A 14,999-nucleotide genomic window follows, 5' to 3' on the forward strand; every position below is an offset into this window, starting at 1 on the left:
CCATAAGAAAATTTAGAGATGGCTCAGACTCATTCCCCTTTCAAAACATGAAAAAGGCTACGCAAATCAAATAGCATGTAGGAAAAAAACTAAATGTTTAATTGGTTATATGTGCATGTGTATTAGTGCTGTGTGTGTGTGTGTGTGGGTGGGTGTGTGTGAAGGAAGCAGGTCATAAATAGTTGGAAATAATATCCATATGATTACTAATTTTTTTATAGAACTGGTAAATTTGGTCACTTTTTCTTTAGGGTGCTCCTGGCAAAAATGGAGAACGAGGTGGCCCTGGAGGACCTGGACTTCCGGTATGTAGCTTTCCTCTATTTATTTCGAGTCTTCTAACAGTTGCATTAACACCAGGACTCAAAACTTCTCTCTATTATTGGAATTAACTCTGCTTCCCTTTGAATTGTGGTTTTTAGGGTCCTCCTGGAAAGAATGGTGAAACCGGACCTCAGGGCCCCCCAGGCCCTACTGTAAGTATACTCAGCTTGCAGACAGATTTGAGGGGGGAGATTTTGGGCAGAGGGAAAAGTAGAGAAATTATATAATCTCCAACTCTATGTCATCTGAGCTACTAAAACAATTGGGAAGTTTGTTTGTGTAGTTACCTAGGTAACTGTGACATGAAGTACATATGGTACCCACATGATTTGGGTCACTTTCACAGTGTTGACTGCCCCTTGCTTTGTATCTTTCCTTTCTAGCCTGAGATATGGGCCTTCTGAAAAGTCTACTGCAGGCTAAATACAAAATACATTTTGTAATAGAGTATATTATATTTTTCCTCCTAGGGAGCATCTGGTGACAAGGGAGACCCAGGACCCCCTGGTCCTCAAGGATTACAAGTAAGAACTTTGTTAAATGTCACTGGATATTTGCTTTTAGCAGACAGTTACATGATTTGTACTTCCTCTTTCCTATTTGTTGAGCAGATTGACAGTTAATTTTTGTGATTCTACTAGATTACAATTAACCTTAAATTTAATCCGTGGGCTTGTCTAACATTGAATTGTCAATCAATGTTAGTAGATTGTCATATCTTCAACTCTTATTCCAGAATGTACACATTCAATTATTTTAAAAGATTTAACTCATATAGTTCCATATACTTGTTTCTAATTACAATATAAATTCATAAAACTAAATTCATCTTGCCATTTTGTTGACACATTTTTGTAAATGAAAGATCAACGGAACATGGTCTCTAAGACATGATTTCACAAGTTTTTCATGGGCTTTGAGTGGCACAAGTATTCTATTTCTAAAAAGACCACAAAAGCCATTTTCAATCTTAAAGGAATGCATTTACATGTGAGAAGCTTTTCCATAAGCAATGTTTGAAATGACATCATAACAAATATCATCTTGTCTAGGGCTTGCCTGGTACAGCCGGTCCTCCAGGAGAAAATGGGAAGCCTGGTGAAGCAGTAAGTTGCATTTCAGTTTTAAAAATTCAGAATCCAAGGGAGAAACAGCATTGGTTATTAACTTTTGAATATTTGCATGCCATTGTATCTGAGTTTTGACATTTAGCTTTCAAAGAGAGCTGTTCCCTAGAGACTCTGTATTTCTTCAGAAAAGACCCAAAGAAAGAGACAGCACACAGCTTCAAGATTTGAGCAATCATAATCTATGGAAACAATTCAGCTGTGTCTGCTACTCATGCTTATGTTGTGCACTCTGATACTGACCTAATCACGCGTTACCCACCTCCTAGGGTCCCAAGGGTGATGTTGGCGCACCTGGAACTCCCGGCGGCAAGGTGATGTTTCATGTTTTCCTCTACTTTCTTCAACATGTCATAGAGCAGTTGATTAGTGACACATTTCTAGTATGACAAGCTTGATTCATGTTTCTTAAGAAGAGCAACATTGCATGTGTTGGATGAATCCACTTAGGGAGACAAGGTATTTCTCATGCAATAAGCTTACTTCATCTGGAACATCTAATTCTCTAAATTTAACAAGCATAATAGAACTAGCCATGGACTTGAAGTTTCAAAAGGAAAATATGGCCAATATATTGATTCTTTATAGGAAACCTATTTTGATAGCATAATTTAAAAAAATTGGTCTTGTAGATATATATATATATCTTGTAGTACACATATATGTAACTCTTATACAAGTAAATTTTGACTTGAAAATAATATAGTAATATTAATCATAAAAGAAATACCCAAGACAGTTAATACTTAGCTGAATTTCCTCTTTTACACTCTTTTATACTTGCAGTCACTATACAATTGATCAAATGATTATTATTCATATACAATTTTTCAAACTGCTCAAAAACACAAGTTAAGCCCTAGTGGCCTACTATGATTAGAGTATGTTTTGTTTTATCTTTAGCATTGAATTTTCTAACACGAATATTACATTTTCCTATGACAGGGTGATGCTGGTGCCCCCGGTGAACGTGGACCTCCTGGACTGGCAGGGACTCCAGGTCTTAGAGGGGGAGCTGGTCCCCCAGGTCCTGAAGGAGGAAAGGTAACTCCATAGAATTCAACTCTCCCAGACCAGTGATGGCAAACCTTTCAGAGCTTTCAGTGACAGCAAACAGCTGGCTATGGCACAAGGAAGGGCCTTAGGTTCCCCACTATTTTCCTAGATTTTGGAAAAATGCTGCCTGCCCCCTGTTATGTATTGTGTCTGCTTTGATTTCAGGGTCCTGCTGGTCCCCCTGGGCCACCTGGTGCTTCTGGTACTCCTGGTCTGCAAGGTATGCCTGGAGAAAGAGGAGGTCCTGGAAGTCCTGGTCCAAAAGGTGAAAAGGTATTGGCTTGTATTCTGTTAATTATGTAATAAAAAAAGATGCTATAGATTTTATAGACTAAAATAAATCCATGTACTTGCAAAATTAATGCTATCTCACTGTAAGGAAATTGAGAGTGATTCCAAATAACTACCAAAAAGAACCCTAAAAATCATCTGAGGACCACTAAGGGAAGCTGTTCTTCTTGGCATATCTCCCCTGCTGACCTTGGCTTTCATTTGACAGGGTGAACCAGGTGGTCCAGGTGCTGATGGTGCTCCTGGGAAAGATGGCCCAAGGGTAAGTGTTCACACTTATGAGAATCAGGCCTGATGTCTATGTGATGTGGGAGAATCCCATTCTTCAAGATTTCCTCAAAAACTACTCACGATAAGTTAGACCACACTTTACCACTTTGTGGGCATTACAAAGACCCCAATGATTTGATTATGTAAATTACCAATTTATACCTATTAATACTGGACAGTGTTTGCACCAACCTGAAAATATAAAAACCTCAAACACATAGGAAAGATCACAAGTTGGCACCATAGAGTTACTAAAATCCAAGACAGTCAGTGTTGCTATGGGGAATCTTTGCAACACTTAAAAATAACATGATAAATCTACAGTATACTTACATCATGGCAGAGTAATTAGCAATAAAAAGGAACGAGCTAGTGATGCATTCAATTTATACAGATCTTGAAGACAACAAGCCAAGTCATGTCAGTCTCCAACAGTAACACTGCATGGTTCCATCCCTGTAATAATCATTAGACAACGTAATTTAAAAAGAGATGTAAAGCATATTAACAGCTGCCAAGAGCTGGAAATGGGAGAGTGAGGGGAGGATATGGCTGTACGATATCACAAGAGAGAATATTATGATTGTTTTTCAGTATCTTGATTGTGATACTGGTCACGCCAGGCTACACATATGAGACAACTGTATAATCAGACACATACGCACTACTATATGGTAGTTTAAATCTGTGTGAACTATGCAGATTTCAATTTCTTAGTATTGATGTTATCCTATAATTGTTTAAATGTTAAAATTGGGAGACTGAGAAAGATGCACAGAATTTTTCTGTACATTTCTTTGCAACTTCCTGTGAGTCTTTGTCAAAACAAACATGTTTGAACAACACATATATTTTTTAACACTAGTTTCCTTTAGATATGACTACAGCAAATTACAAGCACATTATGTGATATAAAATGTCCCTTACTTCAATTTTTATTTTTTTCCAAAAACCACTCATGATAAATTAAACTATATTTTTCCACTTTGGGAGCATTAGAAAGACCTAAATACTATGTTTATTGAATTTAAGCCTATTCATAGGTGTTACATTATTATAGTTATCTTAATGTAGGTATTAAACTTATTGTAGCTATCTTAAGAAACTTCAGAGGTACTTCAATTTTGACAGACTTGATAGGTAAGTAGTTATAACCTATCTGACAAACTAAATGACTAAGCTTCATTCCAAAGCCTAAGGCAGGAGAATCCTTTGACCCCAGCCTAGCCAACATAGAACCAGACTCAAAAATATTCTAGTGCTTTATTTGTATAATATAGGCAAACCAATTTCTATTTAAAAGTTTAATATACATGATAACACTTTGAGTAGTTAAACATTGTATGTTATCAACCATTTGAGTAAAGGAATACACCTTAATTTTAGAGCTATTACAGTAACCTTTTGTATCTCATCTCATTTATTTTCTATAATGTAGATCTAAAGGAATAAATGAATAACCTGTTGCTGAATACTATTTATCATCTTCCGGGTCCATCCCTGTAAAATCTCATGTTTACTAAATTCTCTAGTACTGACACTTCTCAATACCACATCCAGCAATGAAACAAATCATATTATCCACTTTGTCAGCTGAATGATAGGTCTATATATTCTTTGTTTGATTAATGTGAGGAATCATGGTATTTATCTTCAAAATTTTAAAAGTATTCTTCTTTTTTCTTTAGGGACCTACTGGTCCTATTGGTCCTCCTGGCCCAGCTGGTCAGCCTGGAGATAAGGTAACAACTAATGCTGTTTGGAAGTAAAAAATAAAATATCATTGACTTTTTCAATGCAGGAGAGTGGCAATGTTGCTATTCATTTGTTTTTCTTTTTCTCAGGGTGAAAGTGGTGCTCCTGGACTTCCAGGCATAGCTGGACCTCGTGGTGGCCCTGTAAGTAGACCTTTTGAACATGGTTTTTGACCCCACACAGAGAGCAGTTGCTTGTGTTACTGTTTTTTTAGCAATTCCCCTCTGGGGACCTGAGCCTCAGTGTTGGAGTCTAGCTTTAGAAACATGACATGCAAGGGAATGTTAAAATCAATCTAAAATCTACAAGATGTCATTTGAAACATGCCTATTATCTTGAATAATTACTGAAAAAATATACAAATTGCACAGCAATATGCACATGAAAGTGAGTGTTCCTTAAGCCTATAGAAGCATTTCTAGAGATTTTTTCTAGATCTAAACTCTCTGCTTGCAGGGTTTAAGACTCAAGAAAAACACAGAGCAGGTGTTTGTTTTAAATCAATCCGTTGACTTTTCAATTAACTATTTTACCATATTTAAGATACTTACATTTTTAGAAGTTAGATGGCTGATGTGTTAGATATTTCAACATTTTCAAATTACATTTTCTTATGGATATAAGAGCCAGAGACGTAAGGAAATCAATTTTTCTGGTGTTCATTTTAAGTGGGAAAGACTTCAAAAGTGAAGCCGTGTTAGTCATCTTTGCACATTTTCTACTGCAGCAAAAGACCAGATGACAGAGAGCAGCATGCAGTTCTGACAGGACACAACTAACCTGTGCATTGTTCTCCTCAGGGTGAAAGAGGTGAACATGGGCCCCCCGGACCTGCTGGTTTCCCTGGTGCTCCTGTAAGTGAGAACATTTAAACCTATGTATCACACAGCCTTACACAGTACCATCTTGCTAAAATTCAACAGAAATACAAGTCAGGATTTGTTTAGTCTTAAAACACTCATTCCCAGTGAAATTGTTTTAACCTTATTTTTTACTTATTCCTATTCTTGCTCTTTTAAAAATGGAAATAAGAATACCAGTTCAGTCAGTACACCTGGATAACAAGGCCACAACATCACCACACCTTTAAAAGTGCTGAACATTTTTAACATTCTTTGTTATCTGATGATATTAAAATCCACCCTAAATCTGCTTCTTAAGAGTTTACTGATACTCACTTCAAATACACAATGTGTAGAAAAACTTTCTCCCTAATGGTGAATAGCATCTACCTTATGTTTACTCCATATTTTTCTTCCATCATGGAAATACTTCAGTTAACTTCGTTTTGCTATGACATTGGAGAGCTTCCTTTTATTCCAACATCTTTCCACTGGAAGAGTTCTATGTTCTCAATAGAACCACGAGCCCAGTGTACTGTAAGGGTGTCAGCCAACAGGTCCTTGTATCGGCCCACAGGGACAGAATGGCGAGCCTGGTGCTAAAGGAGAACGAGGGGCCCCTGGTGAGAAGGGAGAAGGCGGAGCCCCTGGCATCGCAGGACCCCCTGGCGGTTCCGGGCCTGCTGTGAGTACTCTGCCTCAGTCTGCTCATGGGCAGCACTTAGGGTTACCAACAATTTAATACTGCTTGTGGAGAAAGCATGTCATGGTGAAAGAGTATAACCTTCCTAGGCTTTCCCAAAATCCCAACTTTGAATCTTGGCCCTAGAAGTCTACATGACAATATTCACATCATTCTAAACTCTTCCTGATTTTACTGGTTTTCAAAGGCTTATTGCTTATTTCAAATTTGTATTTTGGTGTTATACTTAATAATCCTTTTTTGTTTGTTTCATTTCACACAGGGTCCTCCTGGTCCCCAAGGTGTCAAGGGTGAACGTGGCAGTCCTGGTGGCCCTGTAAGTATTGACGAAGAATTCATCACTAGAATATACATCCACCTGTGCACAAACTGCTTTACAGACATTAGCTAGAAAGTATAAAACCGTGTCACTCCGTTAGTGGTGTGTCATACGTGATGAAGGTAACAGAGGAAACCAGAAATAACTTCAAGGCAGAACACAGATGCTGTTACATTTCTTATACTTTATTTTGTGTACAGTGCACAGCTACTTGTTCTAGTTGTGAAATTTTAAAAAGTATTACTCATTCACAGGGTGCTTCTGGCTTTCCTGGTGCACGTGGTCCTCCTGGTCCTCCTGGCAGTAACGTAAGTTATTCTCAAATATTTTACATCGTTCATTTCTGAAAGAGGATGTGTTTATCTGTGCAGTGAGAAACATAGGTAAAAGAGGGAATAGAAAGTTTATTCTTTCAAAGTAAATACTTAAATTTCAAACAATTCTATATAGGGAAACCCAGGACCCCCTGGTGTCAGTGGCGCCCCAGGCAAAGATGGGCCCCCAGGTCCTCCAGGTAACAATGGTGCTCCTGGAAGTCCCGGAATATCTGGACCAAAAGGTGATGCTGGTCAGCCAGGAGAGAAGGGCCCACCCGGTGCCCAAGGCCCTCCGGTGAGTGCATTTGTTGCTCTATTGAATGACAATACTATTTTGTTTTCCCACATAGATTCAGTAGAGGAAAACTAAGTCAGATGAGGATGAGCTGAGTCTTCATTCTCTGTCCTAACAGGGATCTGCCGGCCCACTTGGACTCGTAGGGGTCCCAGGCGCACGGGGTCTTGCAGGACCACCAGGCATGCCAGGTCCTCGAGGAAGTCCTGGTCCTCAGGGTATCAAGGTGAGTGTGATTCTCCTTCCCTGGACTCTCACTTCCTTTGATAACATCCTGTGATCGCTTCAGTCAAGTATGCAAAGGTTTCCCATCATAGATGTGAAGTATCCGAGGGGTGACTTTCTTTTATATTTGTAGTTTGGCAAAAAACAAACGTTCAGTGGCTCTAGAAATAAAAATAAAATTAATCATAGCAAAGCAGTCTTGAGTGCAAGTACACAAATTAATATAGAAAAAAATCTTGCCATGTCCAACACCTCTATTAGGAACAATGGAACCTTCTGCAGAATTTTGACTGTCAGTCTTGAAAGGGAAGATCACATTAGATCACAAACATCTGAAAGCCTCTCACTGACACAAATGATTCCACTGCTCCAGTCATTTTGCATTCATGATTTTCCCTCTCCAGTATTCCATGGATTTCTACTGTTTAGTGTCTAAAATATTCATTCAGTAAATAGGGGAGTAGCAGCCCATGTTATCAGTGCTCAAATCAAGACAAAACTCTTTCAAAAACTGTAAGGTAATATTTTGTTGAAATTAAAATGTATCATTAAGTGTATCCAATTTGTGCAATAAATATACTAAGTATATGCTTCACATAGAGACAAGTGTTTAATAAAACCTACTTCTAATGGGCTCTATAGTTTCATGATGGGTCAGGATTATTCTTTCTCACAATATCTGTGTCTATACCATATCTATGTCTGTCTTGGTAATATGCATTCTGACTAAGACAGCCAGTGTAATTACTGATCTCTTGCCCTCCTGACTCACTGGGCAAGTGGGGAAATGTAAGATACTTGCTTCTCCTCAATGTATTCTCTGTAGTGCACATAGTTTTAAGAAGAAACAAAAGCAAAAAACAAAGAAAAATCTTCAGAGAAGTTGAGTAAAAAAAAGATTTTTCCCCCAAGAAATAAAGGGATCTGATAACAGATTTCTTAATTAAAATAAAAAATCTTCTCTCCCTTTGTGTATAGGGTGAAAATGGGAAGCCAGGACCCAGTGGTCACAATGGTGAACGTGGACCTCCTGGCCCCCAGGGTCTTCCTGGTCTGGCTGGTGCTGCTGGTGAACCTGGAAGAGACGTAAGCAGCAATTCTTGGGCAATGTTTTAATGAGTTAGGGAAATTTTAGAGATTTATTTAAAAGGACAAGTCAAATAAATCATTAATGTCTAAGAGGATAAATACGATCACATAGCCAGATTCTACTTCTTTATCTATAATAGATCTTCTTTCTCTTATAATGTATAATAAACTAAAAGGCTTATAGCCATTACTATCTATCCAACAAATAATATTAACAGAAAAACATGATCTCTAAATTAGTAAATTATTGAGAAGAGCCCTGATTTACAATTTTCCCTGGAGGAAAATAGTTTGCAGTTTTCTGTGATTGGTTTTTTATTATTTCTTTTTCATTTTTGAATTAACATTTTACATTGACAAAGCATAATTGTATACATTTAAAAATAGAGCTAATTAGATGTAGGTGTCCACTGTCAGTTTTCAGATGTCTGTTACTCAAAACTTACATAGTAGACCCCTCTAAGTACCTTTTTTAGACTTTTTTTCTGATCATTTCTCAGCCCACCTTGTGAAATTTGGTACTACAGATTTGCTTCCTATTTGTTCAGGTCTTATGCCTCTGAGGAGCCAACCCCCATTGTAACAGCTAAGGTTTTAGGCCCCCGAAGCCTTTTTGCACCTTCCTTGATAACTATATTGCGTAATTAAGAAGGAATGCCTTGTATAGTATTGGAAGATTTCAAGGGATTTGAGTCTCTTTGTCCTTTTTCTTTTAAATCAGGGAAACCCTGGATCCGACGGTCTTCCAGGCCGAGATGGTGCTCCTGGTGGCAAGGTATACACAAAGACATGCCCAAGAGTTTTAGGAAGCAATCGATTGCCGGATTTATTTTTCAATGTGTGAATTTGTCCCCAGGGTGATCGTGGTGAAAGTGGCTCTCCTGGTGCCCCTGGTGCTCCTGGTCATCCAGGCCCTGCTGGTCCTGTGGGTCCAGCTGGAAAGAGTGGGGACAGAGGAGAAACGGTGAGTTCTAATAAGCACTGTCTCTCTTTACTGGTCTGTTTTCCTCAATAAAGAGATTTGTAGGGAGAAGGCAAGTTGTCAGGTCTGCCAAGCAAGAATCAGCTCTCTTTCAGCTTTTAGGTTGGTCAGCCCATAGGCAAACGTCTAGTGAAAGTGATCCAGGTCTTGCTGGCAGTCAGCAATGAAAAATTCACCACTAAAACCTGAAACATTGTTAATCAAGCCGACTGCCTGTTTCTTAGATAAATGCAGGACTGAGTCAGCAAAAACTTTGCTCAGCTTTCCTGTCTACATCCACTTCTCAAGACAGGGAAAGGATTTTAAAGGGCAAAGCAATAATGCCTTCCAGTAACATCATGCATGCAATCAGTCCATCTCAGTGAAAGCAGTAACTTTTGAGAGTGACACGTATTTGATAAGCTTAAACAGTTCCCTGTGTATTTGCTCACTGGCTTGATTTCACCTTAGGGCCCTGCTGGTCCTGCTGGTGCTCCTGGTCCTGCTGGTGCTCGAGGTGCTCCTGTAAGTAGATTTTTAATTTTAACTTGTGGTTCAGTGTAAGACATATTCTATTCTCTGGCATGTTCAGAAAAAGATGACAAAATATATAATTATGGAACAAACATAAACTCTTCTTTGATAACACTGAAAACAATTGTGGTCCTAAAAATTCCTTGATATCAAGAATATAAACTTCAATTATTGGGATGCTTTGGGATTAGCATTCCAAAATTAAAACAACCACAGAAAAATTTTTATTGTTCCATGTCTGAAGTGTCTATTAATGGAGAGTTCTAGATGATAGACTGTCATAAAATACGTTGAATTGCCACAATATCTATTTTATCTTTCCAGTATGTCGATGTGTGCATATGACATTAATATGAATTGTATTTTTGAAGGGTCCCCAAGGCCCCCGTGGTGACAAGGGTGAAACCGGTGAACGTGGTTCTAACGGCATCAAAGGACATCGAGGATTCCCCGGCAATCCAGGCCCCCCCGGCTCCCCAGTAAGTTCACCCCTTGTTAGAAACTCTCCTCCAGCCCATTTTAACTGATGAGCAAGATGGGTTAAAATCTAAAGAGGCTAAAGGTAGAGAATGTTTCATCTCTAAAAGTATATGCTAGAAGATAGGAGAAAGGAGATGCAAGAGATATTTGTAAGAGCAGCATGAAACAATGAGGGAACAGAAGAAAGAAAGGCATAGCACGTCATTGATGATTCCCACATCACGTTTCCTGATCTGATGTTGAATGTAGTTTCCCAAGCCTGAGAATTTCATCTATATTCATCCTTGCCTTCTTTCCAGGGTCCCGCTGGTCACCAGGGTGCTGTTGGTAGTCCAGGACCTGCAGGCCCCCGAGTAAGTACCACAGATACACATTGGAAGATTCACATTTTTTATAAGGTTTGCATTGCTGGAAAATATTCTAGAATTATGATACCATGATTATCCCTTAGGGACCTGCTGGACCCAATGGACCTCCTGGCAAAGATGGGACAAGTGGGCATCCTGGTCCCATTGGACCACCAGGGCCTCGAGGCAACAGAGGTGAACGAGGATCTGAGGTGAGACATCACTTACACTTTGGTGGATTTAATTTGCTGTATGCTTCAGATTTTCAAAAATAATGTGTGGCATTTTTCAACTGAAATACTGAGTTAAATACAACATAATCATTTTATTTAGAAAATGAACAATGATTTTACAAAACATTCTTGCCCACAACTAAGACATTTCTCACCACACTATAACAATGAGAAATTTTTTTCTTATAGCTTGATAGCTGTCATGTCGAGCTGATGATACTGCTGAATGACCCAAATGAGCCATGTCTGCCTTGAGCTCAGACACAAGGTCTCCTAGCATAACAATTTGCATGGTTTCTGTTTTGCTACGGATACCATCATTCCTAATACCTCCCTATTCCATTCCTCTGGGGCAAGTGGAAGTAAAACTTTCACCTCTACAAGCTACACATGTTACTGTTGGAACACAAATAAGTTGTCATCAGTGCAAAAATAGAAAGTTAAAATCCCTGATTTTATTTCCTCTGTTGGGTCAGAGTCACCCATCATGGGCTGTTCACTTACAACATTTATGCACAAAGGATATTATAATAAAATTTGTCAAACACTACTGACTCTTTCAAAGTGGAACAGTATACTTCTTGGTGATGATCCATACTCATTCTGCATGGGTTATTACATGACTACAAAAGCAGCCAAGTACTTTTATTAATGAATAGTTACACATTGTATAAATTTTTTATTGCATTTATTCCTTGCCTAGTAACATAGCCTTTCATGGGAGACCAAAGAGGACTGTATTTCAATGATGAACATTTTCCCATTTTAGGGTTCACCAGGCCACCCAGGCCAGCCAGGCCCTCCTGGACCACCTGGTGCTCCTGGTCCTTGCTGTGGTGGGGGTGCTGCCATTGCTGGGTTTGCAGCAGGTGGTGAAAAATCTGCACCATATTATGGAGATGATCCAATGGATTTAAAAATCAACACTGAAGAGATTATGTCTTCACTCAAATCTGTCAATGGACAAATTGAAAGCCTCATTAGTCCTGATGGTTCCCGCAAAAATCCTGCTAGGAACTGCAGAGACCTGAAATTCTGCCATCCTGAACTCAAGAGTGGTATGTGTGGGACTCTCTGAAGCAGCTTATATGAGGAATTCTTAGAGCAAACTCTCACTGTGATGGAAAATAATTTGAAATCAAGATAATATTTAGATAACATTAATTGAATTTAATATTGCAGTGAAGAAAATCTCTGCAGATGTAAATTATAATGTAAATAACCACAAAACATTTCAAATACAGGAAAATTTAAAGATACTTGTAAAAATGTTAATACAATAGTAGTTTTATGTGCTGAACATCACAAAATGATGTAATAAGAATTTTTATCACTGTTCTTAGGATTAAAAGTATATAATTTTAATATAATTTGATCACTGGATTAGATATTTGTTACACTAGAATTTATTGTAATAAACTATTAAAATTTTCAAATTTAGAGACAAAATTTTAGAGTATCACATAGAATGGAGTAGAATATTTTAGTAGTTTAAGATTTTTCATAAACACTGGATTAATTATCACTGAAAAGAAAAATTATTTTAAGCTTTCAAATATCTTGACATGGATTCTGAGCATTGTATTTGCTCAGAGTCATTTCTGCAAATTAATTAAAATAGCCATCAATTAGGGTTGGGTATATTGAAATAAATCTGAATTAGAAACTAGCTTATATTATTAAGTAAAATTACTTTGACTGTTTAACAATCTCTTTCAAATGAAGAAATTTCCACAAATAATATACACTAAACAGAAGTCCTTGACTTAGTCCATCGTTATTCAAAACCAAAATGGTGTATTTTATTTCAGTGTTTCCTAAAGTTATAGATAACTTGCAGATTTAACCTAAAGTTTCTCTATATGCCACACATAAAAGACCTTAGTGGTCAATACCTTGAAGGCCTTATCTAATGAGTAAACACATTCATGCTGGTCCAAGTTTCACTATTGGATTTTATAACCAATTCCAATTATTCCTTTACTGTGACTCCGCAGGAGAATATTGGGTTGATCCTAACCAAGGCTGTAGGTTGGATGCTATCAAAGTATTCTGTAACATGGAAACCGGGGAAACCTGCCTAAGTGCTAGTCCTCCTTCTGTCCCACTTAAAAACTGGTGGAGAGACTCTGGTGCTGAGAAGAAATACGTTTGGTTTGGAGAGTCCATGGATGGAGGATTTCAGGTAAGAAAGCATATGCCTTTGAAGATGAGTCACCCATACTTACCTGACATTTTTTGTTCTTCCCTCCATTGATCACAAAGCTAAGTTATGATCTTATATATTCAGGTGACTTTTTTAAAGTTTCTCTCAATAACAGCTAAACTAGACTGAATTGCTTTGCGAGTAAACACGTTCCCTTTACTTCTGATGATCTTTACTCTGCCATGCAATAAAAATATATTAGTGTACAATTTTATAAGAACAGTGTGTACTGCAAAGCCCACACTAATACTACACACAGCCCTTATAGGAGGCTGCAACCGAAATGCTTCATCAGTCTTATTTGTCTCCTACCACAGTTTAGCTACGGCAACCCTGAACTTCCTGAAGATGTGCTCGAAGTCCAGTTGGCATACCTTCGACTGCTCTCCAGCCGGGCCTCCCAGAATATCACCTATCACTGCAAGAACAGCATCGCATACATGGATCAGGCCAGTGGGAATGTAAAGAAAGCCCTGAAGCTGATGGGATCAAATGAAGGCGAATTCAAGGCTGAAGGAAGCAGCAAATTCACATACACAGTTCTGGAAGATGGTTGCACTGTAAGTAACAATGTATTTATAAACACAGGTCATGCTATAGAGATCTGGTATTATTATTCTACAAAATACTATGAAAATTGAATACATCTTAACTCCTAGGAGGAAACCAGTTGAAAGAAGTTGAAATTTAAACCCATAACTTCATCTTTATCAGACAACTCCATACAGCATTAAAATTAACTTTATGCTGTATAATCTGCACAATATTATATGGACTTAGTCTAATAGCTGCACTTTTAATGAAATTTTAAACATTGACTTTGAATCTGTCTTTTGTTATTTACTTTTATGGACAAAGGCGGAGGCCCACTGCTGATGTTAGCAAATTGCACCGAGAGACCCACACACTTCTTAGTAAACTGACTACCTCTCTGCTTACAAAGACCAGAACTAGGCAGCTTCAGAACATGGAAGTCTCCCTGCTAGGTTTACCTTCAGTTATGACAAAACTTTTGATTGAGAATATTATTTGGCAACAGGAAGGATTATAACTTGAAATAGAGCAAGTCTCATATGTATGGAAAATAACATGATACACTGAGAACTCCTTTACAATAGGAAAATTTTCTAGCTCAATAAGTCAGAGGAATTGTGGAATTATAATGTCCTAACTAAGCTTTTTTGCTCTTTTATACAGAAACACACTGGGGAATGGAGCAAAACAGTCTTTGAATACCGAACACGCAAGGCCATGAGACTACCGATCATAGATATCGCACCCTATGATATTGGTGGTCCTGATCAAGAATTTGGTGTGGACGTTGGCCCTGTTTGCTTTTTATAAGCCAAACTCTGTTTGAAGCCCCCTGCAAAAATTTCACATTCCATATGTGTTCCTCTTGTTCTAATCTTGTCAACCAGTACAGGTGACCAATTAAATTCCAGTTATTTATTTCCAAAATTTTTTTGGAAAAAAGAATAATTTGACAAAAACAAGAAAGGATGTGTGTTTTTTCTGTTCCACCAAATGCAGTTCAAATGCTTTTTGTTTTATTTTTTTACCAATTCCAATTTCAAATGTCTCAATGGTGCTATAATAAATAAACGTCAACACTCCTACAATAA

General features: G+C 38.0%; 1 protein-coding gene across 1 annotated transcript in view; it reads left to right on the top strand.

The window, feature by feature from the left end:
• Positions 1-14,999, top strand: part of Col3a1 (collagen type III alpha 1 chain) — a 37,271-nt gene extending 22,272 nt beyond the window's left edge. The window contains exons 25-51 of the mRNA XM_005007642.4: positions 252-305; positions 423-476; positions 795-848; positions 1,377-1,430; positions 1,721-1,765; positions 2,397-2,495; positions 2,673-2,780; positions 3,007-3,060; positions 4,757-4,810; positions 4,913-4,966; positions 5,624-5,677; positions 6,243-6,350; positions 6,631-6,684; positions 6,942-6,995; positions 7,138-7,299; positions 7,418-7,525; positions 8,503-8,610; positions 9,335-9,388; positions 9,470-9,577; positions 10,046-10,099; positions 10,480-10,587; positions 10,888-10,941; positions 11,040-11,147; positions 11,938-12,226; positions 13,166-13,353; positions 13,692-13,934; positions 14,572-14,999. Coding sequence (XP_005007699.2) covers positions 252-305; positions 423-476; positions 795-848; positions 1,377-1,430; positions 1,721-1,765; positions 2,397-2,495; positions 2,673-2,780; positions 3,007-3,060; positions 4,757-4,810; positions 4,913-4,966; positions 5,624-5,677; positions 6,243-6,350; positions 6,631-6,684; positions 6,942-6,995; positions 7,138-7,299; positions 7,418-7,525; positions 8,503-8,610; positions 9,335-9,388; positions 9,470-9,577; positions 10,046-10,099; positions 10,480-10,587; positions 10,888-10,941; positions 11,040-11,147; positions 11,938-12,226; positions 13,166-13,353; positions 13,692-13,934; positions 14,572-14,718 — 2,631 coding nt within the window. The 3' untranslated portion in view covers positions 14,719-14,999. The remainder of the gene's footprint in view (positions 1-251; positions 306-422; positions 477-794; positions 849-1,376; positions 1,431-1,720; positions 1,766-2,396; positions 2,496-2,672; positions 2,781-3,006; positions 3,061-4,756; positions 4,811-4,912; positions 4,967-5,623; positions 5,678-6,242; positions 6,351-6,630; positions 6,685-6,941; positions 6,996-7,137; positions 7,300-7,417; positions 7,526-8,502; positions 8,611-9,334; positions 9,389-9,469; positions 9,578-10,045; positions 10,100-10,479; positions 10,588-10,887; positions 10,942-11,039; positions 11,148-11,937; positions 12,227-13,165; positions 13,354-13,691; positions 13,935-14,571) is intronic.

This window comes from Cavia porcellus, unplaced genomic scaffold (assembly GCF_034190915.1).
Source record: "Cavia porcellus strain 051 isolate PalLab524CR breed Dunkin Hartley unplaced genomic scaffold, mCavPor4.1 scaffold_12, whole genome shotgun sequence".
NCBI lineage: Eukaryota > Metazoa > Chordata > Mammalia > Rodentia > Caviidae > Cavia > Cavia porcellus.